The sequence below is a fragment of the Hippocampus zosterae genome, chromosome 20, assembly GCF_025434085.1.
Source record: "Hippocampus zosterae strain Florida chromosome 20, ASM2543408v3, whole genome shotgun sequence".
In the NCBI taxonomy this organism is placed as follows: domain Eukaryota; kingdom Metazoa; phylum Chordata; class Actinopteri; order Syngnathiformes; family Syngnathidae; genus Hippocampus; species Hippocampus zosterae.
In genome coordinates this window covers 610,916-634,880 of record NC_067470.1, presented here as the reverse complement: position 1 = coordinate 634,880, position 23,965 = coordinate 610,916, and the positions used below count along the sequence as shown (strand labels likewise).

The 23,965-nt window shown below is 49.7% G+C and overlaps 2 protein-coding genes across 4 annotated transcripts in view; one reads left to right on the top strand and one right to left on the bottom strand.

Annotated features, from left to right (window-relative positions):
* The window catches only part of zgc:101569 (uncharacterized protein LOC449822 homolog), a 265,955-nt gene that overhangs the window by 200,408 nt on the left and 41,582 nt on the right, over positions 1–23,965 (bottom strand). The window lies entirely within an intron of this gene.
* On the top strand, positions 1,242–23,299 carry eef1e1 (eukaryotic translation elongation factor 1 epsilon 1). 3 transcript variants are annotated; one of them, XM_052054045.1, is made up of 4 exons: positions 1,242–1,368; positions 19,437–19,634; positions 22,220–22,315; positions 22,914–23,299. In XM_052054045.1, exons 1-4 carry the CDS (start codon positions 1,354–1,356, stop codon positions 23,055–23,057), a joined length of 453 nt encoding a protein of 150 aa, XP_051910005.1. In that variant the 5' UTR covers positions 1,242–1,353; the 3' UTR covers positions 23,058–23,299. The 3 variants fall into 3 exon arrangements, with proteins under 3 accessions (XP_051910005.1, XP_051910003.1, XP_051910004.1); XM_052054043.1 differs by lacking the exon at positions 1,242–1,368 and adding an exon at positions 18,790–18,958; XM_052054044.1 differs by lacking the exon at positions 1,242–1,368 and adding an exon at positions 18,831–18,977 and having other exon boundaries at positions 19,477–19,634.

Here is a 23,965-nt window from a genome sequence, read left to right as displayed (position 1 = left end):
AGCGTGAGGCTGTGACAGGTCTCGCCTCTGCTCCAATTAGTAGCCCCCCCTCTGCCTGATTGGGAGGAGAATCCCATGGCCGCGGGGATTGGTCATTCTTTCAGGCACTCCTTTTCAAATTGGAGCTAGTCATGGCACACTTGATCCTTTAGTGCTCCCTGATCTACATGAGGGTTTGGACTCGGGTTTTGTTTCAATTTTTTTTTTGTTTTAAATTGTTTACAACATGATGTTTTGCACATTATGGGCACCTGTGAACATTTTCTTAAAAATTTTTTAAAAAGGAAGTCCAATACAAGCATCTGTGTTGGTTACGGGAAATGGCAAGCGCTTCAGTTGGTCCGCCACTTATTCCGCCTTTATCTGGAATGAGACAATGTACACCAAGCACAGGAGCCTCCAGCCGCTTTCATCCAACCTCAAACAAAAAAAATAATAATAGTGAAGCACACGGTATAAATGAACAAATAGACGCTTCTCCCCAAACATGATGAATTTGTGAATGTTTTTTTTTGTTTTGTTTTTCTTCAACCCCAACTCTGGATGCTGTTGGCTCGAGGAGGAGAGTCACGCTGCTTAATTAAGGACGGAGAAGAGGATGGGCGGGCCCGCTCAACGCGGTGTCCTCATTAGTGGATTTTCCACCCCGGAGGTGGTGTTGAAAAACAGGACGCCTAATGAGGGACCAACAGTCAAGTAATTGCAAGGATTTCTTAAATTGGCTTGTATGAAAACTTTGTTTTCGCGCTCGCGAGACATATTATTAGGTACGCCTACACCAGCTCTGATTGCAAGCCGCGATTGCAGACTGCTGACCGCTAACAAGTTCCGGTGATGCGGATCGTGCGCCGTAACTTCAAGGTGACCTGCTTTTTTTTATTTTAGTCTATCTTTGAAATAATTTTCGTGAAATTGATAAGAGGCGCCGGGTGCAGTCTAAGCTAACACAAAAATATATACAAATAACAGGAACACTGACATGCAAATTCGCTTAATTTCACGATGTTTACGATTCGCCGTTTTGTTTCGTTTTTCATTCAAATGCACCTTGATCAATATGTAGCGATGCTGTAGCCTGAGGTTCACGTTTGTAATCGTTGAAGTTTAAGGTACCGTGATCAATTTCCGGTACATGTTCTGAGTTAGTTAAAGGATGTGCAAAACGTACCGTTGGAGTTATTAACTGTATTTCATGTTTATTCTCTATTGTAGGTCTTACGGCGTGTGGCTGTTCACTAAAAGTTGTGAGCCATCAGTTGAAGAGACCTCCTTTGGGTGCTACCCACCGCGCCCCTCACGATCGACCCTGGACCAGTCCGCGGGCTACCGGTCTGACCTACCTCATCCGAAACGATGAGGAAACAATCGGTAAGTTTGTGTTTACTGCTCTCGTACCTCATGGTGTACTCGCTCGAGGTGACCACCGAAAAGTGACAAAGTACCTGGACAACAAGAAGGGTACATTTTTCTTTCTCAAGGTAGACTTTACTAATGCGGGTCTTGCATTAATTAGCTGACATTCCCTTGGCCAGGTGTCACGAATTTTGCGCCCACCGAGAGTACGCTCATAAAGGCATGTTCAAATAACACACGTTGCTGAAATGGCATTCAATCTAATAACGCCATCAAAATAAAAATTCACTTAACATTGATGGTTACCGTAATGTTCATAAAACCCAGTGTGGCTTCAAAGTCAAATTAAGTTCAGTGGGCAAAATGACGCGGGGCTGAATGTAGCCATTTATATGACTCCTTTTATGGCTGATTCCAAACCGCCTGGCTAATCAAGGCTCGATTACAAAGCTTCTTCATGGCGGGGCTTAGATTGGCTTCAATTTACATAATGGCACAACGCTGAGAAAGTGGAGCTCTCAACTGCTTTCCATTTCTCCCGCCAAGCAGATTAGATAGGTTTATGGATTTGCAACACGTGCGAAGAAGCCCCCCGCCCCCATTACTGGTCTATTTCCTTGCGAGTTGTTGACAATCACTGGGATTGCCCCCCCGTTTGTTAAATTCCAATATCTTTTTTTCACTAAAAACCGAGACATGGCTTCAAATTGTGATTCTGTTCCTAGTTTGGGCTGTAACATGTCAGATCAACAACCAGTCAAAGCAGCCCTATGCAAATGAAACACAAAAATATTGTCTCTAAGAAGAAGTGGCTGGGGAGAAGAGGGAAGTCGGGGCCGCCAGCCGACCTCGGATAAGCGCTAGTTGTAGCTGACCAAAATTCAAGGGGGGAAAGCCACATCAAAGTGGTCGTCCTTTCCGGGAAACTGGCCCACTTCCAAAGTGTTTGCATTTGGATACCTCACTTGGAGTCAAGAATGAAACTGTTCAAAGGATTCGGTTTGCGTTCTCGACCGGGGACAGAAACGGACATCTTATTTCTGATCCAATAGACAAAGGCGGCAATCGTGTCATGACGCTTTGAACGCAGGAAGGAAAGCTTGTCCTTTGGAACTGATGAGTGGACAACCTGGGGCGAGGGGATGCTTCCCAGTAGGCCCACATTAAGAAATGAGCGGCGCCTTCGTTCCGAGTCATTACACGGCCTTAAAGCCGACGACACGGGCAGGGACAAGATTGATCTCTTCTGAATTGGCATCCAACAGGAAGGCCGTTCACACCGCATGCGATGCTCACCTCTGAATTGTTGAAGTAAAGGCCATTAAAGGACTTCTTCTTGTCCAATGTTGTTTTTCCCCTCGCTACTGCCGAAAGCGGCGGCTCATCAAATCTCCACTCGGTCAGATCAGCGTCGATCGCAGGTGTCCAAAGGTACACTCGATATACCTCCTGTATCATCGAGCTAGATTGACAGATGCAAAACGAGAATACTAGCTTTGCTCGTGTCATCAAGGCAGATTTTTCATAGAATTCATCTTGAAACGCGTTGTTCAACCCAATTGTTGAAGGAAAAAAAAAACAAAAGATCAACGTTTGGCCTTCCATGTCGCTCGATCGGCCTTCTTCCTCTTCTATCCATCACATCGATAAGGAGCGGACCGAAAAAGCGCTCTTCTCAAATGTTGCTCGCGACGGGCTTCGCAGTCAATGAGTTCCAATGAGAGCGCTGCCCGCAGAGCATCCTCCCGATGCTTTCAACTGACGACACGGTCAAATCTCGCGTTCGTACCGTCCACTGGCTCATTTCTCAAATCAATGATCTCAATTAGTGAAAAAAAAAAAGGTCTGATCAGCTGTTACGCGGACAATTAGGTCGAGGAGTGAGGGGGCTAATTAGTCCTGTGCTCTCAGGCAATGCCGCCATTTATGATGCGGCACAGGTACGCAGCCTAACTCGACGCGGGCGCTTTTTAGAGGAGACCACATGAAATTCTGCAAGAAGCGGCGCGGAACAATTCAACGTCTGTTTTATTTGCATAATAGCCGAAGGTATCGCAGTGACGATATTCCCAAACCGCTGGTGTAAGCCTGCAAGCCGCACCCGGAGCTAAAAAAAAAAGTACCGTTGCTAAATGCCCGGCGACCAAAATTCGGCACGGAAAGTCCATTTCAGTTGGGCAAGCTTTGCTTGGCCAAATTTGAAACTTGGAGCAAAATATCTGCTTGGGTTGCTTTTGCATGGATGAAAAGTGCTCTTGAAATAATGTTTGATTGATTGACTCCTAAAGACATCGGGGGGGGAGGGATTTTGGAAAGCAAAATGGGCCCTCCCGGTTGGATGAGCTCTGCTAGACACAACAAGCGAAGAGATGATTTGTTTTGGCCAGACTAACTTGAGTTGAGCGTTTTTCTTTCTACTTGGTGGCGTCTGCGTCTCTCTCGAAGGGCCTCGGAATAAAGACTGACAAGTGGTGAGTTGGGCAACAGCGCTGTGGGATGTTTCTGTTGACTTTTCCCGTCGAGCTAAAAACAAACACTTAGACTGTAAGCACCCCGGTGCTCGCTCTCTCTCTCACACACACACACACCCACATTTGTGATCCACGTGGCACGCAGTCGACAGCGGGGCCCCGTCTCCGATCACCGAGGAGCGCGGATCCGCGTCTCGGTGAGGCCAAATGATTGGAGGCATATGTCAAGTCCTTGCGGATCCCAAACAAAGCGCTGTCAGGAACACTCGGCCTCGGCCGGCTCGCCGCTCGGCTGCGCTCGGCATGCGGCGGGCGATTTCGTCCTCTCGAGTCCAAGACCGAAGCCGTCATCATCCTTTCACTTTGTCGTGTTCTTTGCCCCCGCGGAGCGCCGCTTCCCATCCGAGCGCCCGCTACACATTTGCCTGCGAGGCTTGAGAGGGGGGCCTCGACACCCGGGAGACTAAGTCCCTTCGCATTACCCACTGTGAGAGAAGCGCTGCGGCGGGCCAGACGTGTAAGAGAGAGAGAGGAAAAAAAAGAGAGAGGAGGGTGGGTGAGCACCAACGGGGGAAGCAAAAATTGGACAGGTTGCCGAGAGATAGGAAAATGAGTTCCTCGCTTTACCACGGGACTGACAAATGATGTTTTGAAGTTAGCAACGCTGTGCCCCCCCTTCCCCCCCCCACTTCATTTACTCACTCTTGAGTCGAGTTCTTGAATGCTTACCCTGTGTTGTTCATTTGCTCTCAGGATGACTTCCTTTGTTAGCATAGATGAACAACGTACTGCGGCGCGGGAACTTTGGCAACAAATTCGGGTTAGGTCGTGTGGAAGTAGGAAGTCCGTCACGAATCGGTTCGTGGCGGACCGGATGACGACCTCCGTGGCCGTGAGAGAAACGAGTCGGGCGATGGCGCATCCTGCCACTCGCCCGCAACCCGACTCTTGAGAAAATGGAACGTCTGGGCATTTTCTACAATTGACTGCTAAAGTCTTAGCGGACGATATCAAGCTAGTCACATCATAGTCCTACCGAGGCAATTTCAAATAATCCTAATCGCGTATCTCTGCAAAAAAAAGTCTCTTTGCTCATCGCACATTGCTTCAGTTTAGCGTTTATAGAAACAGGAAGGGGCACCCTTTCCGTAATATTGATGTGCTTTTCAAAGTACCTTCAATCCACGATACAATCGGCGCATCCCGCAAGGATGGCGTGTTGAGGGAAGCATTCCACTTTGATTCTCGTGGGCCGCCTCAATGATGAAGGGAAGGAAATATGGAATTGCAGCGATACAATCGTGTTTAAACGTCTTCTTTAATTATGAGCAGATGCGGTGTGAAAAGTAGCATAGGGGGCGGGGCTTCCGATTGAACGTGCACTGCCATGTCAGATGAATCTCCCCATTACAGCGAGCCACAAAGTCTTTCCAGCGTGCTCCAGTGAGAAGCCAAAATTGTAAAAAGAGTTGACTTTCACCGCGTTCGCTTGCGGCCAAATGTTCCGCTGCGGACTTTGTATGGATTGAGCTTGTTAACCTCCATCATCATGCATCAAAATAACCAAAAGTGCTCCCCACACACACACACACACACACCCTCCCTCCCCAACTGATGAAATCAGATCAATCTTTGTGAATTTGCTGATCATTTTCGGGGGCCTTTCAGGACTTTGTTCAGAGTTGCCCCGGCAAGGGTTTCTGTCAATGCCGTTTGTGGCTTTTTTTTGGGTGCGCTACGAACCCGACTTCCTCTCTTTATGTAAACATCTCCGGCAGGCATATACGTGTGTTGAACGACGTGTTTATCTGACAACAATTGCCATGGAGTCAAGCGACGCCACACGCGTGCGCAAACTTGTCCGTGCGGCAATGGCTAATGGCTCTCCGCTCGCCTGCGGTTTACCGTGCAAACGCGCAGTGATGGATAACGTGCGGATCGAGGCGCAACGCAGCGGTTGACGCTAGCGCGCGGAGTCTGTTTGGTGAGCGAGTCGACCAACGAGCCCCCCCACCCCCACACCCCCCATTGACGACTCTTTGTCAAGTCAATGATGATAAACAGGAGGCCTCCCTCTGCCGTTGAGCATTACGTGCTGTACCTAATGACAACAAATATACGATGCCAATGCATCTTAAATGGGCATCCCTTAGGAAACGCATCTGAATTGTAAATTCGTGAAGCAAGATATATATATTTTTTTATTTTTATATCCCCCCCCCCCCAATTTCAAACAGCGACATCCCTATCGTGTATTTTATTTAATGTCTTTATAAGCGCTTGTATGTGTTCCTCATGTGAAATGTGGCGGCCATTGTCAGAAATGAACAACAAGCGTCACCGCGGCTGTTTTCCTTGCATGTCGCGCTTCACTCTTTCAGGCGATGGACCCTCCCCATTTGGAGATGAAAGACGCTCCCATTTAAAGAAACAAATGGCTTGGCTAGACAAAGGGTCAATAAGTAAATGACTTCCGTGTCATTGAAATTGTTTCTGTGACATCCCAAGTGGATGTGATGTGACGGGAGCCATCTTTAATTTTTTTTTTTTTAAACGCTTCACTCTGTTGACTTTCCCTCCATTTTTTTCTTGTTTTTGTGACAGCGTAATCCAATTTGCCAAGTGCTCGCGGCCCCCGAAGCCTCGCGCGGCCCCTTCCCACCGGTGGGCAGGCGGCCATGTTTCCGTTGAGGCGTCTTCCTTCGCTTTCTCAATTGTCGACTGGGTAGGCCCGGGTCAATCTTTTATCCCCGGTGAGCCGCTTCTTATCAGACCCATGCGGAGGGCCTAATTAGCCAGCGGGGAGCGCCAGGCGGCTTCTGCATTAGCCTGACGTTGCCATCACCGAGGTTGAGAGGAGCTCTACTTTCAAGCCCTCTAGAAATCCACTCCGGTTGCGTTGAGTTCACATCCCAGCTGCGGACAGCGAGCCGCGTACTCGGCATGGCACCAAGCGGGCCTGGTTTCTTTCGGCAAAGTCTGCCTCCCTGGCTAGGAATGTCAAAGTGCCACTTGCGTGCATATTTGTTGTACACGAGCAGGCCTCTTAGCCTTCACAACACGTCGACTCAGGTCAACACACTTGCAAGTGTGTCAGAGCCCAGGGTGGAATACAGGACGCATGAGATCCAATTCAGGCCATGGAGGGTTCTTTTTTTTTTTTTTTCGTTTGCCATTCCCGTGGCTTAAGGTGTGTTTGCTGGCGCCACAAGGCCAACCAATTAGCCATGGAGCTCTTGGCACCCTCCTCTTATCTGGTGGGGTTTGTGGTGCTCTTCCTGCAATTCCCTCATTTTGCAATGATCAGGTTTTCTAAGCTCTTCCTTCATTCCGTTTCTCAGATGGTGTATTTGAATTGAATCGGATGATAAGATAAGATAAGATATCCTTTATTCGTCCCACACTGGGGAAATTTATGATGGTGGAATCGATGATTTGAATGGTTTCCATGGTCATTTGTATTTATTTCTCTTTTGGGGGGGGGTGCCCGCCGTGTTGCTGCGTGCAAGCTGAAACAATTATTGCCAATCTCATTGATTGCGTTCCTACAAAATGCGCCGTGGGCCTTTGTGGCATTCTCCTTTGGCAGCCGAGCCCAAGTTTTGACTCCTCGCATCCCAAAAGATAAAAAGATTTGGACGGCGAGCTTTTGAAGTGATTTTTACCGGAGGAATCCTCACGGCTCTCTCCGAAGCGAGATGGGCACGCGGACACCACGTTGCCGAGGTGGGGATTGGTTTGAAGGGGGGAGCCCTTTCAAGCATTTTCTCCAAACACGCAAATGCGTGAACGGCGAGAAAGGTGAGCGCGCTCGTGGCTTGGAGAGAGTCGAGGCAGCGACTTAGATGAGTGAGAACGACCGCCGGCTCTGCCGTCCGGCGTGCTGCTTTTCGAACACTCCGAGCCCACACCGGCTAATTGGGCTAATTTGGCGGCTGGAGAAGCAAAGGAGTCCCGCAGGAGCGAGTGGCTGCTCACTCTTTTCATCATCTCTCCTTTTCTCTGTTTCTCGCCTCATGTGAACCCGGCGCTCTCTCGCCAACTAAGTCGCTCACGCTGCCGCACTTGCTCGCTCTTTTTCTCGCTTTGATAGCCACCCGTCTTATGCTGCAATCAAAGGACGGATGATCCGTCTGAAGTCACCTGGCAGCCGCAAGTCTCCTCGTCCGTGTCCATGTCACGCTCTCGCCCGGCCGGCCGTTTCTGTTTGGCTTTGCTAGTTCACAGTTCGCGTTAGCGTTTGAAGAGCCGTTTCGAAATGTCTGATGTCTCCTCTCGCCACGAGTAGACGTGGCACCTGGTGGGCTCGGGAGCTTCTGAATGAGGAGATGGGATTCGGCTGCTGTTGAGCGCAGAGCCGCAACTACTCTGTGACAGAGAGGCCCAAAAATGTGGAAATAATCCTCAACTTTTGCCTTAAGCGGATGAAATGAACAAGACAACAAAAAACGGGATCGATTTGCTTTCCTGACTGACTTTGTCATGTTTCAAAAAGTTGCCAAATTTGAAAGTGGCCCTCAAAGGCAAAACGTTTGGACACCCCCGTTGTAGAATCTAGATCAAGTCGTATTGTTGGGTGATAGGCAGGCCTATATGAACTTGCACTTTTTTTTATGCTCTCGTGTAAAATTAAAATCAACCAAATAATGGCAAATGTTTTAGTCCCGCTCAACGGTACACCAGCAACAACCGCAGAGGGACTATTTGAAACGCTTCAGCATAAAAAGGTAGAGTTGCCAGCATGCCCTGCTGGCTTGCTGTTAAGTGAAGCGTGAGCATGGCCATCTCGCGGAAAAGAAAAAAAAAAGGCAGCCAATCTCCTGTAAAACCTCAAAGAGTCAGAACATATGCCAAAGAAACGCTAATCTTCTCTCTGAAGGTTCCTCAAGGCACAGCGAAGACTGTTTCCCCCCGATATCAATAAAACACAAGGGCAATACGTTACTGCGATGCTCTGAATGTAATGCATTCTGGCTCCTCTTCTGTCTTTTGATGGGGAGGAGTCATATTATGTGGCGGCTGGCGCCGGATACGGCTGATCATCTCCCGTATATGACATGTTTCCTTCCGTCTTTGTCCGCAGCCTTTGGCGCTGGCAAACTCGCCGGTCATCTGCACCGGCGGAACAAAATGCTTCAGTTGGAGACGCAACATATGTTAGTCGCTTTTCCAATCGTGTGATGACTCGCAGGCAAATTCTCCGTTCCGGCATTGTGACACAGTAAAGGAAAGAGGCTCGCTTGTGACCCAAGATGGAGTCCCGACAGCCAGAAGTGATATTCACGAGGGAGACATTCTGAGTTGGTGACAGTCGGACGGCGTGGCCACATCACAAACAATCCATCCGAGTTCAACATCAGAAACAATCGGACCAAAGAGAGACAATTGGGGGGGGGGGGGGCGATGCTCGCAGAATACGTAGGGGTGAAATGAAAACGGAGCACTTTTGTTCACCGTTGCTCCTGCATCTGTCGTTTTGAATTTGTACATGGATAAAGAGGGGGGGGCGGGGGGGGGGAGACATATCAATATGAGCTGGAGAATAATGGATGATGTAAGGTTTGAAGATGGGGCTGCAAAGTGCCTGGAGCGCATCTTCCGAGCCCCATCCAGTCACAGTTTCTGGCAGACTGTCACTGTTTGCTATTCTTAGTGCTCGTTCCTTTCAAAGGCAAAGGCAGATTAGCCCATTTAACAAACAAGACACAGATCTGCAAATGCGCATGCCTAATTAGCACATGAATAGCATTAATACTACATTTACGAGCGGGGGGGGGGGGGGAATACATGACATGTTCTATTGTTGTCGTCGTCTTTCTTGCTCAAAAGAGACAGCGCTCGGTGAAACCTTCAAATAGCAAAAATATTAAATGGAAGCTTGCCCAGAAATAGTGTAAATACGAGTATGCGCAGTACTTTATGCCCGCTCGACTCCTTGTTCGCCATCTTGGCTGTTTTGTCTTGCGTGTGCTGCGAACGACAAAAACACGCCGGGCGAAGCTAGGGTGACAATTTTTTGACCTTCCCAAAAAAGAGGACGCTCGGTCCGGCCACGAGATGTTCAAATGATACTCAAAGATCTCATACATTATAACTGCATATTATGAGATCACTAGCTAGAACTTGGCTTCGGTTGCAACAAAGCGCAGGAAAGGAAACGATCAATACTAGCACGATAATAGTTTGCTGCTAATGTGTACTGTTTTACAAACACTTGCCCACATCAAAACGTACAATCTCACCTAAATCCGGACGTGTCCTTTCCCCGCCTCAGAGTAGCCACTCACCCAAGCACACCCAGCTTTCGACCAACGCCGTTTCTGGCGCTCGCGATTCACACACAGGCAGGTCTGGGTCACTCCCTCGCCTGTCTCAGGAACAGTGCGATTGGCTGTGACAGCTCCTTGATGAGTAATTGCTCTAATCACTTGATGGTTCACGACTGACCAAACACCCTTGCGACCGCCCGTCCCTCCCCCCAACACACGATGGCCCATTTCACCCCCTCTCCTCAATGGGGTACAGCAGAGCGGAAGTGGCCTGAACCCCATCGCAAGGAGATTCTCCTCCATGATGAGAACGCCGTCACCACGCAAGAGCTTGTGCCCTTGTCACTTTTCTGCTAACATTCTCACCTCAAGGGCATTTCTAGAGCCCTTTAAAACTACCACCGCCGTATACCAAGTGTTGTCTCTGTCCTCTTTTTCTGGAAATTCAAGAAAATCAGTGCCATTCAGGTCTTAATTACCTCTTGGCAGGGTAAAATTGGCCTCAACGAGAAAGCGTCTTTTTGATCGGCGGGACATCGATCTGACAGTCATCCCTCATAGCAGTGGAAGGAAAAACCACATTTCCTTCAGATGGAACCCAAAGGGAGCACATACAGTGAGAATAGCAGAGGCCCCAGAATTGAGCCTTGTGGAACACCACACAACAGTGGTGCAGTTCGTGACTCAGGGCAACCAAGGCTAACACAGATTCTGTCGGCTAAATAGGACCTAAACCACTCAAGGGCGCTATCATCAATGCCCACCAGGTGCTGCAAATGAGATAACAAAATACCGTGATCCACGATATCAAATACTGCAGTTCAATCCAATCAAACCAGACGCACCCCTGCAGTTTAGCTTTGCCACTTGATTCACAACCAACAACAAATCTGGATATTTGATCAAATATTTTTTTCTTATTAAAAATTCATCTTATATTAATGAGAAGCCCCCAGTCTGTGTACGACTGCCGAAATTACTGCTAGGTCCCGATCACATGCCTTTGACTGGCAATCAGTCCAATGTGGGATGGGCCCCATCACCCCAATGAAGACAAGCGCCACAGAAAATGGATGGATGGATCGATTCAATGCCCTTTCACATATAGCTCTGTCGTAATTTACGCGGCATGGGGAGGGGGGGGCGGGTATTGTGACAACTGTCCCTGTTTCTCATGAAGAGCCCCGCCCCCTCCCTCCTCATCCCCCACCACCACCTCCCTGCGCCCAACCCTCCACTATTCCTCAGAATACGAGACAACCAATTAAAGTTAGTCATCTCGACGAGCAACCCCGGGATCTTCCTGGCGCGCAGCTCCTCGGCCGGTGCGGAGGAGACAGAAGGAAGGAGAGGAGCTGTAGGTACGACCCAACGCTGTCATCTCCACTCATAGGTAGCGCTGCATTTATGGGCCTTAATTATCTGTGGGTTGTCAGCGCTGGTAGAAAAGCCTGCCGTAGAAAGCACGGAGAGCCCGGGCCGTGGGAGAGAATAGTTAGCGAGATTGGCAAGCGCTGACAAGACAGACATGACAGGCAGGCAACCCGTTCTTCTTCGACTGTGACCGGCCTCCTTAGCCACCCCACCCCCACTGCCCATTGGTCCCGCTTTGACTTGGGAAGGTGAGGCGGTTCCGTCTCGCTTGGTAATGACGGAGCTGTCTGTCTCAGTCACTTACCTCCCGCTTTCAACCCTCACCCCCGCCCCCCCCCCCTTCAAAAAAAAGGGCATTCGCATCATACCTCCCCCTATTTCTTTTCTTTTATCCGCAGATGATTCGTGTGCACTTAGACACGGCTGTTGAACACGTCGTCTGGTTGTCTCAGCCACAGGTCGCCTCGACGACTTTGTGCCGATGATTGCCTCCAAAATCCATACGTTGCCGTCGGCATGACCCCCTGCGGCAAGATTATCTTTCGTTCACTGTTTGTTTGTTTGTTTGTGACACAATATGCAAAAAATGCATGTCATAGCACAATATTACAAAGTACTCCCGCCAATCGGAAACATATGCCCTCGATCATCGGTAAGATACCAATGGAAAAGGGAGAATGGCACCTACCATCGGCGTTATTAGTCCATCTTTAGGGCCGCACCCCAATAATTTCTTATGCCAAGTGTTGTCTCTGTCCTCTTTTTCTGGAATTTCAAGAAATTCAGATCCTTCAAATCCTGCAGGTCGGGGAGGGCACCCGGGACTGCACGTTGTGTACGTTGCGTATTGTTATCCTGGGTCAGCAATAACAGATATTCTCCGGAAGTCTCCAGACTTGCTGTGTGCAGTTTGCACGTCCTTGCTTGGGTTTCCTCCGGGTACTCCCGCTTTCCTCCCACATCCCAAAAAACGAGAATTTATTCTCCGTAGAGTACACCTGTCCGTGGTCAACGGTGAAGGATAGAGCCGCTGACATTGACCCTAATAGAGTCAAATGAAAGCGTTAGTGCCGGGTCATTACACCGCTAAACTGGGGTGTCAAGCAGAGGATAAAGAAGGAACATGACATGAGCGGACATCTCGAGTTCACTCGGAAATGATATGAGTTAGTCGGCATGCAAATTCACGTCGAATGTGTTTAGGGTTGTTGTTCAACGCGTCGTGGTTGAAGCGACCGACGGTCCACGAGTCACTTCGCTCGGCCCATCTGCAAAAATTCCACGCGTGCGTGCGAAATGTTCATCGGAGCCTCTTTGAAGCGACGAACCCCCTACGGAGGTTCCGGTTAATTTCACCGGTCCTCCGGTCCGATCATCGTCAACCGATGTCCTCGCTAAGTTACAGTTTGTCGCCACAATTTTAGGCCCATCAGTAATAAAAACTCTTTGCGAGTAGAACAGCACACCTATAAATATGTGAGCCATTTGTACTTCAAAGTTTGTCTATCACTTTTTGTTTGTAGATGAATGTACTTCATTTGGGTTGACAATCATACTCTGACGTCGGTGACAGCAAAAGGGATTTTGACGACGGTGTAATTAGTCTTCGCCAGTTTTGTTGCTCGTTCTGGATGCCCTCAGCATGTGTACCCAATGTTGCTGACGCTGCTCACTGGGAACAAAAATGTTTGCAACCTTCTGAAGCTGCGTCGGGCTGCTTACTTGGCGGTTAAGCCCACAAACGCTGTCAAAACATCCAAACCAAGGGGGGGAGGCCGGCTGGGGTGGGGGGGGGGGGGGTGGGGGGGGGGCTCAGAGGGACTCTTGGTTTAGTGGTGACCAGTCCCTGCCTGCGCGTATTCTGCCGTAATAAGCTTTGGGCTCAGCTCCCAGCGGAGAGTTTGCTTGACAATCTGACAACGTTATCTGAAGATAAATGGGTTATGGGTCGGAGGTGGCGGCAGAGGAGAGAGAAAGCGACTTGACTTCTCAGTCTGCTGATGTTTTGATGGAGGATGCATTTAGCCGGCAGCACCGGCTGCTTGCCCCCCAGGTAGATGGTCGAGATTGTCTGTGAACGGAGCCCTCCCGTGTACCCGACCTTCGCCTCTCTCGCTCTCTGCGCATTGTTAAAATCTGATTACTTTATTAAGAGAGAGATTCGTCCAGACAGAACAGAGCGCCACCAGCAACCCTTGGGGGGGGGGGGGTGACCAGGCCAATCATAGCAGCCTTGTAGAAATGACCATTCAAGTAATAACCAAGCCTGTCTTTCACCTACTCTCACTACTTAACTTCACCTGCGCTCGCACACTTTTCACTTTCATATTCGTCCGTTTGTCAAAACGCGCTAAAGGCGCCAGTCAAGAGAGCCGTTCGAGATGCTTTGTATTTCGATTAAAGGTGCGAAGGCAAATAGTCATTCGTGCCTTTGTCACATCTCGGGCGCTTGACTGCTGCGCACTTGACTTTGGAGTCAGACGATCCTTCATCAAGCGTCTCCAGCTGGTCGCTGCTCGCCTTTTGACTGCCACGCGTAGGGAGAAAGCGCATCACTGATTCATTTTCCAGTTCTTCCGGAGATCCTATTCTTTGTTTTCAAATCATTGAGCGGGATGTCATTCCAAAAAGAGAGGGACCGGCAGTGGAAAAGGTCCGATCCCCTCTGAGCCTCCTATTTGTTGGACCACAAACGGGCAATTGCCCAGACATGAACGCCCGGCCCGGCCCGGCACGGCCCGGCACGGCGCATATAACTCGCTTGCCATATTTGGCTCAGCTTCAGTGTGAGTCGCCGGCGCTTTTATCCATCCGGCCGCCTGGCTGGCTCGCCGCAGTCTCATCTGTCCCTGGGTTGAAATTGCCAATAAAGAGGGTCTCATATAGATCACCCCCGACGGGTGCCGGCGACCTGTCATGCGGCCCGTGATTCCTTGCTCTCAGAGGGGGGAAGAGGGACAAATAAGCGTGTGAATCTCACCTTATCTATCTTGCCTGAACCCCTCCCCGCCTTCCTCCACTCCACCACTGACCGTCTTCGTCCACACACACACACATACACACACACGTCCCGTTTACACTCTCCAGTTCATAAAGCACGAAGCTAAAAGATACTCTGGATAGTCGTCATAAGACAGACAAGTGCAGGCCTGAGCTTTCACTTCTCCTCTCCGGAGGTCGTGAATCAAAACTAATGGCTGAAAGACATGAAGACAACGGATCAGGAGGCATCGAAATTAGGCCCCAAAATGCTCCTGTGTGAACCTTTCAAATGCCTTTGGTCGACCCGACTGACAGCCGAGGTTCAATTCCCACTCGCCCACCCAAGGGTGGGAATATGCGGGAATGGTCTCTGGATCCGTAGCCCGTGTATTATACCGGCCACAAACTATTTTCACAGGAAGTCAGCTGTGATAGACTCCGCCTACCCATGACCCCGAACACAATGAATACTATTATATATAGATTATAGATATGTAGATAAATAGAACTTGACAAGATCCTCAATTTAACAAAGTACATATCTATGCTTGCAATGTTAGGCCGTTGTTTCATGAAATAATGTCCTTTTTTTTTTAATCCCATGACATTTTAATTGTTTTAAAGTACAAGTCGGCGACTTTTTTCCCCACCAAAGAAACGTGATTTTACTCTGATTTGGACATCTTGTAAAGTAAGACAACAACAAAAAGATCCTCATTGCTAATACAGTCAGAATTTTAACTTGATGAATTCAATTGATTTGAGTTTTGATGGCGGTGCTTTGGAACGGTGGCTTTTCATTTCCCATTTTGTAAAGCGTTGGTTAGTACATCTGCCTGCGGGTTCTGAGATTCTGGGTTTGAATCTTGACTCGGCCCTCCCGTTTGGGGTCTTGACATTGTGAGTTTGTCATTGAACTCTCAACGTCCACAGTGCAACGGTGAGCCGACTGAGAACAGTTTGAAATGATCATTTTTGCCGCTTAGGTCCAAGTACTGCTACACTCTTTGTACTGTTGGATAATCTGGCGGGGGCGGGGGCGGGGTGTTCCCACCTTTTCAAGACCAATCTGTGGCGAGCTCAGTTGACTTGCAAGTTTGTCATTTCTTGGAAAGAGCCACAGTGCTCCCTGCTGGTGAATGAGAAAACAGCAACGGGAGTCAGAGGTGGCCGCACACCACACACATTGAAAAATGAGGTGGTTTGTGTTTAGGGGGGGGGGGGGCAAACCTCACTTTGGCCGGCGTAAGCGCTTCCTTCCGATGTTCTCTTCTGAATCGCGGACAAGAGACGCAAGAGTGAGCGTGAGAGCCGGAGAGGAACCTGCATGGCCAGTGGGCATCTCCGATAAGAGACAATCTGACTTTTCAGAAGCTATCATGATCAAGATCCTCCCACCGAGCTAGTTTGTCTCTGGGGGACACGGATGACGCCGGCTAAAGGAGGAGGATATTCCGAGCGGTAATTAATAGTCTTAAATGACTGCCGCTGCCTGGCCAGGAGGCGGTCGTTGGATTTGCGGTGACGGTGAGCCGGTACCGCGTCCCCCGGCGTGTCCCGCGGCCTCCTGGCTTGGCATGGAAGCGCGCAAGGAGGAAATTGAGAAAGTGCCTTTGATCGCTCTTTTGTTTGTCTCTGGGGCCTCTTCCTGATCCGCCGCTTAAACGCTGTGGCGCGCGCGCCGCGTCTCTTCCGATGCTAATCTCGTTTCCCGAACGTTATGGGGAAAGACATGAAATGCCACAAAAATGGCGTCACTCCACCGCTGTCACTGGCTCATCCGCCCCCACCCCTCGTGAACACTCATTTGCACGCGAGTATGTCTTGACGACGGGAGGGGGCTGGGAAGGTTGCTCTTGCGGCCTTTGGGGGCCTGTTTCTGCGTCGAGGAGAACCCCCAACTGGTGGCTTCCACCGATCCCGTTCCAGGACGAAGGTCTCCAGTCCCAAGCGATGACCTTTCCAGTATTCGCGGGCGAGTGACCAACAGCCCTCTAATCTCGCGGAATAGATCCGGCTCTGCACTTTACAGCAGCTGAATCTCCACTTTCAGAGCCCCCCCCCCCCCAAACAGTTCCGCAGTATAGAAAGAAATGCATCGGAAGTGATGGCAGCCATTTTTCCAAGCTCTGCCATGTTTTTGGTATGTGGGAAGTAACCGCAGTGCCCGGAGAAAGCCTGCGTAGACTTTATTTTTAATAAGCTTATTCATCGGTCACCATAAGACTGCAAAAGTTATTCTCTTGGGTGTCGGTCTAAAGCCGCAAGCGTCATTTATTTTTGCTTTTCAATGTCAACCAAATGTAATGAACGTGAAGTAAAGGTCCGTTCCTTTTTCACGGGGTCGTGACCTCGCGCCAGTACGATTGTACAATTTTCTCAACCCGAACCGCCGGCGCTCATCTCAAACTGCCCCCTGTCCGATCAATCGCATCTCAAAGCCGGCGGTCGGTCAGAGATGTTTCCCGGGTCGTGAAAGGTAACGGGGAAGACACGGCATATTGTGGGCTGCGGAAAAGGAGAACAGACCTCGTCGTAGGACCGAGGGCTGCGTTTATGGCCATGCCCTCCCTGGGAAGCCCCGCGGCGCTCTGGTTGACCCTTGCTGTAGATTTTCCGACTAATGTGACCCCCGTTTTGTGTATCGCCGTCGTCAGAATTCCCACAGGCTACAGTTAGTCGCGGGCACTGGGGATCGTTGTCCTCAGTGCGCCTGAGCACAGACAGGATGTGGCAGCTCGGAGGCATTTCGTTAAAGGAGACGTACGTGAACGCCGCAGGCGTTCGCTTATGCAAGGCCCGGCAGAGTAAAAGTGTGCGTCGCGGCCAATAAAGAAATAAAACACAAAAATGGGACTGTTGGCAAGACGAACAGCATGCGGCGAATTAGCCCTGCCTTGTTGTGTGCCATCTAATCATTTATGATCGTCCCTGTGCTTATTTCTACAATTAAGCTGTTGACCGGGATTGTCTTTCTCAACAAATTGGATTGCACGATCTCATCTGTTCATTTATATGAAGTGTATGGAGTGGAAGAACCCCCCCCCCCCCCCTGCTCCCTCGCCCACCCTAATATCAACATGAAAATGAAGGGACATTCAAAGTATCGTAGTAGTCACTTTTTCAAGCATTTATTTTTGCGTTGCTATTCACAAAAGCGTGATTGCCCGCTTCAGAGTTCCGAGCTTCGATTCGGTGTTCAAATCTCAGCTCGGCCCAATTAGTTTGGAGTTTGCATGTTCTCGCCGTTGCTTGGCTTTCCTTCCCCTGTGCGCTCTGGCTTCCTCCCACATTTCAAAAGCATTCACGTGAGGTTCATCCAAGACTTTGTTAGCAACGCGGATCGAATCAAGATGAAAACGACGCTTGTCACCTCGGTTTTTCTGTCACTGGCACGTATGCGCCCGCACGCCCACCTGGACACTACGCGCTTAATCAGGCCACTCTTGACTGACGGCTGACATTTCATTATGGGGACATCATAACGGCCCGGCGCAAATTTAGCCAGACGCGACACGCGCCGGGTCACACAGCAGCCGCAGACAGACAGAGCAAGTCAACTTCGCTGCAGGACTCAAGAATGAAACTCCGGACCCTCGTCACTGTCACCTTTGATTCATTTTGAGCGCAAATCCTTGCCGAGAACTTCCATGAAAACAGACGCTCGAGTGTAGTCTGAACTCATTTTTGATCTGCTCGCCAGAGTCTCCTTTTCGGTATTGAGTTATACCGATAAAGTGAGTTTGTGATCACTGGTCAGAGAATGCAAAAATGTGAAACTAGCTGTCAAGTCGGCAATAACAATGACGACAGCTAAGCCTGGGTTCAAAGCCACATTTGCAGATTGGATAAATGCTAACCATTGTATTTCAATGGCCGTCGGTTATAGGTGGGTTTTGTGTCCGTATTTCTTGCATTGGCGTTCATTGTAATCTCTTATGTTGCTTTCAACAAAGCGTATGAGGGAAAATGGTTAAGATTGCAAGACTGCCCGTGTTTTTATGTTATGTGTCGTGTTTGTTAATAAATTTTATGTGAACTGTTTTGTGCGGTGCTTTGTTACAGCTGCGGCTGTTGTGAAAGCGCATGATAAACCAGGATGTATTGTATGTTCATCCTCAATTTGGGGGCACGCTGTGTTGGTATGTTTAAGAATCTGACTGTACGGTGTTTCCAAGGGCTTTTTGAACAGAATATTGTCTGTCGTGTTATGAACTCACATAAAAATACGATTGACGAGAGGCAAACGTGGGTGCCGTGGCACCGGCTCTGTCTGTCTGTCTCTCGCTGATGCAATATGACGAAGGGTTCGGTCCTGGTGTGCAATTGGTCAAATCAGCAAGCACTCAAAGGCTGGAAGGCGGGCTTGCGCAGCAAACAGCCAATCGGGTGGTAGGCAGATGACGTCCACCGTCGCGAAGAACCATGGCGTTACGGGAGCTAGCATCGCTCGAGAAATATTTAGGACTGAAAAAGCCCAACAAGTACAGTAGCCGAGGCGACAAAAAGGTGACCAAACCTTGCATGGGTATGGCGTTTAAAAGCGCCCCTTTTTTTGACAGGTAACATTTCATACGCCGCGGAAAGGAAGGTAATGCTATTCAGCTAGTCGCGTGTCTGGCCAATCCGCTGTTGTGCTTGGAGTAACGTCAGCCAGCCTCTTTTGAACATCGTTTCCCAGTTGGTATATGACATTTGAAATTCATTTGACATGAAAATAGACTCTATGCACTGAGCCGGGCGTTCCTGTACAGAGCACAATACAAAGCGTACATGCTTGTCCATATGGTGGGCTGTTACTGTGAACCAGCTTAGTAAGAACCTTGTATTAGATGTGATCACTCCCAATTTCTAGTCTTATGGCACAGGAAAAACAAGAACAGCAGCATATTGTGGGATGGTTAAAAGCAGAAGTGAATAAAATTTGATTTGGAACATTTCGATTTTTTTAATCTCGACCAAAACATTGACCTTGATCTTCTTTCAGGTCCCTGTGCTACAGAATAACAACGGTCCTCCCCTGGTAGGCCTGGTGACCATCGCCCGCCACCTGGTGAAAGAAGCAAAGCAACCTGAGCTGCTGGGGGAAGCCGCGGAGGACAGAGCAGTGGTGCATCAGTGGCTTGAATACAGAGTGAGCAAGCTGGACGGCTGCAACAAGGAGGAAAGCAGAACTATACTCAAGGCAGGTGCTCCAAAAGTGCTAAACTGAGGAATTGTCCTCTTGCAGTGGCTCCTAAGTCCCTTTTTAGTGTGGCGACTTAACCCTGAATTTGGACGTCAATTGGAAAGCTTTAGTCCAGGGGTGTCCAAACATTTTCCCTCGAGGGCTGCATACAGAAAAATAGAGGGACGAAAGGGCCACTTTCAAATTTGTCAACTTTTGGAAACACGCAAAAGGCAAGTCACAAAATCAATTCTAGATTGTTTGTCTAGTTGAGTTCATTTCATTAGCTGTCTGTTCAAGGTGTGAAGGCAAATAGTTGAGAAGTTTCTCAAGTTTTGGGCCGGCCAACAGTCGTGTAGCTCACCGAGTAGATCTGGCTCTACCTACACAGCAGCCCAATCTCCCCATTCAGAACCAAAAAACTGTAGTTCGGTGAGCATTTTTCAGACAGTTAACTTGCTGATCATTGATGTGACGTCTTCATCAATCAGCCATACAGCACAAAGTGGAAGAAACCAATTTTGCCTCAAAAATGGAAACCTCTTTATTCACTTCCGTGTTTTGAAGATTTAATTTTATCTTCGAATGTCGAGAACATTTCTCGACATCCTTTCTAACACTTTTTAACCAAGATTGTGGCCCAGGTCAAATGTCATCTTTAGTATGATTAACGTATTTAGTTAGTCTTGAAAATAAGGCTTAGCCGGTCATGGCTGCGAAGCAACTCTCCGCCACCGCCGTTAAAGCAACATGTCTCTGTTTCGGGGCCCCCCGCCCCGCTGCGCCCCCTCAGCATTCCCCTCCCATGTGGTTTGTCCAGAAGTACAGACAGTGCGCGCGTGTCTGAGAAAAGGCGCCCGCCACAGCCATGCAGAGCGATGTATGGCCTTTCGGTGACATGGCCTCTCGCGACAGTGAAAAATGCCTTAATGTGCCCGACGCCAGTCAGCGTGAAATGGATCGCCGGCCACGGGTCTGCCGGACACTCGGCGCCTCTTGGCACTCTTCTGTCAGCGTGAAGCGCCGATGTGTGCGCGCGCTTCTCGCAGTGACACGCGCGGTCGTTGCATGTCGAAGGAGTCCCGCTGGGCGGCGGCGTGTTATCCGGACAGGCCTCTTAAATATTTTAATGGTGCCACTTACAAAAGGAAGTCGCCCAGAGCGTCTCGGCTCTGTTGCCCGGTGCTCCCTCACCAGCACGCCTGCCCCGCTGTTGCCATAACGCCCTCCTTTCAAGCACCAGTCATCCTCCATGAAATGGACCACAGAGACAACCTGTCAAGTGCTCCGCCGCCGCCGCCGCTGCTGCTTTTTTTTTTTAAACCTTTTCACCCCAGGATGCAAAGAGAAAACTCACAGCTTCTCACACAGCCCGTGACTCATGCGATGTGACAACAAGAAAGTCGAAACTGTTTGACCCCCGAATCCCAAGTTAGCCACCTTCCGTTGAGGTCACTGTTAGGTGAAGCAGTCTGGATCTTCGTTCCTTCATAGTGTCACTTTGACAAAAGTTGAAATCGTACATGTGTCATTTCTGGCAAAGAGGACTTATTAATAAGTTGACAACTCAAGTACGCAGAGAACACGATCCGGACAGTCCGAACATGTTGAAAGATTGTTTATTGCTGAAGATTGTTGCCAAGTGCCCAATTTGGGTCAGATGCAACTTGGTTTTGGACTTTGATTGTTGGGCCCTAGTTCTTGCCCCCCACCCCGCGTGTGTTTGCTCCCGAAAATGAACAGCTGTACTCTTCCAACCTCTATGTGCCGGGCGCAGGCAGCCGGAGCCCACCTCCTCTCCCTCCGATGCTCGACTGGGCTTCAGCCCCACGGCCGTAGGCGACGGAGAGCGAGCGTCCCATGGCGGAAGTCTGCGGTCTTCATGCCTTGTTTGACATCAGCCACTTTTGCCGCACAATAACTCCATTTGCCCCCAAGATGTATCGGTGTGCGTAGCGAGAGCTCCCTTTACGCGCCGTACGAGCGCTAAAGATGTTGCGTGCCCCCCCCCCCCCCCCCCCCCATCCCCAGGGACCGGCACTTCCGTGTGTGACTTTGGCCTCGGAAAAGGCAAAGCGCGCCACTCAAATGGAGACGGCTTCACTCATGTGCAAAGTGAGAGTTGGAGTCATTTGGCAGCGGAGTAAACAAAACAGCTTGTCTAGCGGGGCATCTGCGTGAAGTCGCCAGTCATGGACGAGGGATGGCATACCCCCCCTCGGGTTATACACGATTGCCTTTCTTGAAGCTCACACGGGAAGCGGGGGGGCTGCCTTTCTTGAAGCTCACACGGGAAGCGGGGGGGCCACCTTATGCGCGCAGCCAGAATTATAGGTTCGTGAACCTGCTGACTTTGCTTTTTGAGGAGGAACGTTGTGGCCCCTTCTAATGAGTCAAGAGGTGCGCAGCAGTATTCAGGACCGACTGGCGACGCTTGATGGAGGATTGGCTAACTCCAAAGTCAAGCGCACGACAGCCATCCGGCCGAGATGCGCCGAATTGACCCGAGGGTCATCCGCAGAGCGTTTTTTTTTTCTTTTTTGTCATTGCTTGAGGATCGCAACCCCTCCCCTGATATTTTGTTGTTATTTTTGCTCTTCCAGGACCTTGACCTCTATTTGCAAGACAAAGTTTGCATGGCGGGCAACCACTTCACCTTAGCGGATGTGCTCATGTACAACGGAATTCACCCACTAATAGTGAGTTGTGTTTTTTCCTGTCTCGTTTTGAATGTTTATTCCAATTTTCGTTTTATAAGCTCCTAGAAGTGATGTCGCCATGAACTCGGTGACCTTTGCAAGAATCCGTTCGCACTGTCACTTCACTGCAAAATGAAGGATATCAAAGCCTGGCGGTTTTTTAGGATTCAAAGAGGACAGCGGCGAGTTACGAGAGGTGGCGGGAGGGGGAGGGGGGGGGAATCCCGTAAGGAGATGTCAGTGGGTTTAAGCATGGAGCCAAGGTCGCCCTCCCCACCGGGCACGGCGTCACTTTGGTTTGGACTCGATGTTCCTTTGAACCTCCGGGACATCGAGTCCCGCCACCAGATCTTCAAGCTTGACGCACAACATTCGAAGCGACTGCTGGTTGGAGGCGGCAGTGTTGTCAGCTTCCAAATTCCGTTTAATTCGATCCCAAAGAGAATTTTCCAAGGACATTGTCATTTATGGGGCTGCGCTTCATCTGCCGTCGAGTGTGTAAGCTGCTTTCCGCGCCTTCATGACCGCATGTGTCCCCTTCGCCAATCGTGCTTTCGTTGCGCTGGCGATAACGACCCGATGTTCCTCTCTCGCCCAGATGGACTTGACTTTCCAGGAGAAGGAGCGCTACATGAACGTGACGCGATGGTTCGACCACATCCAGCACCGCGCCGGGATCCGGCACCACCTCCCCCCGGTCGTCGTGCTCAGGAACAGAATTTACAGCGCTAAGCAGCCCTGAGGCCCGCCGGCCCCTGTCCACACCGGGCACAACAGAAGTCTTTTCCCGACCAAAATGGTTTAAAATGAGCGCAGGTCACATCCACGTGGGCATTCCTGTTTTTGACTTTTCCTGCCACGAGAGACCCTCTTTATTTTTTTTGTTTTGTTTAACGCAACATTAGGACCGAGACGACTGTTGTTGAAGAGGTACTCAAGCTATTTTAGGATGGCTCTAAACGAATAAACTAGGTCACCTCCCTCTTGTCTTTTTACTGTTGCTTTGCGTCATTGACCGTGAATGTCCTCTCAGCCCGTCTTCCGCTCTACGAGGTTGTTTCATTGGTGTTTGTCGATTTGTTGCAGGCTTTGTGCCGTGTGTGGCGTTTCCGATCGGTAGCGCGCCGCTCACCTTGCCGCGCCCTTCCATGTTTCCCATGCTGTCAGACCCAAGTTAGCCAAGTGGCGCCACGGTTCCAAATCGTCACCCGTGGAGCCTCCGTCATAACCGCAAGAAGAAACCCAAATACCCGTAGCCAAATGTCCCAAGACAAAAAACGGCGGAGACCGTGTTAAGGCACGACGATGCGCTATATCGTCATGCAGGTGGAACGTCATCGACAGTTTGTAAATTTGCATTGAAACGGAAACGCCTGAATGGCAGCTTTGAGGTCTTGAGTGCGCGCCGTTAGCAAGTTTCCAAGATTTTGTGGTCCTCAACACTCAGCTCCCCCTCTCAACATGTTCATCAGGTTTCAACGTGTTTGTATCATGTTGAGAGCGTCTTTAAAATGCTTTTCAAAGTTTTGAAGCTCCGTAAAAGCTTCGACTCACAGTTGTGGGGTAGGAATCTCCACCTGACTCAATTAAGCAAAGTGAAAAAGAGGAGCGGGTGTTTTTTTTTCCCCTATGCGTTCATCGCGGAGTGTT

Bases quoted from the DNA above. Each gene is read 5' to 3' on its own strand.
- eef1e1 (XM_052054043.1), top strand. From the start codon at position 18,875: ATGGCGTTACGGGAGCTAGCATCGCTCGAGAAATATTTAGGACTGAAA. The intron at 19,635-22,219 runs GCAGGTGCTCCA...TTGCTCTTCCAG, and splicing joins AAAGCAGAACTATACTCAAG to GACCTTGACCTCTATTTGCA. The intron at 22,316-22,913 runs GTGAGTTGTGTT...TCTCTCGCCCAG, and splicing joins ACGGAATTCACCCACTAATA to ATGGACTTGACTTTCCAGGA.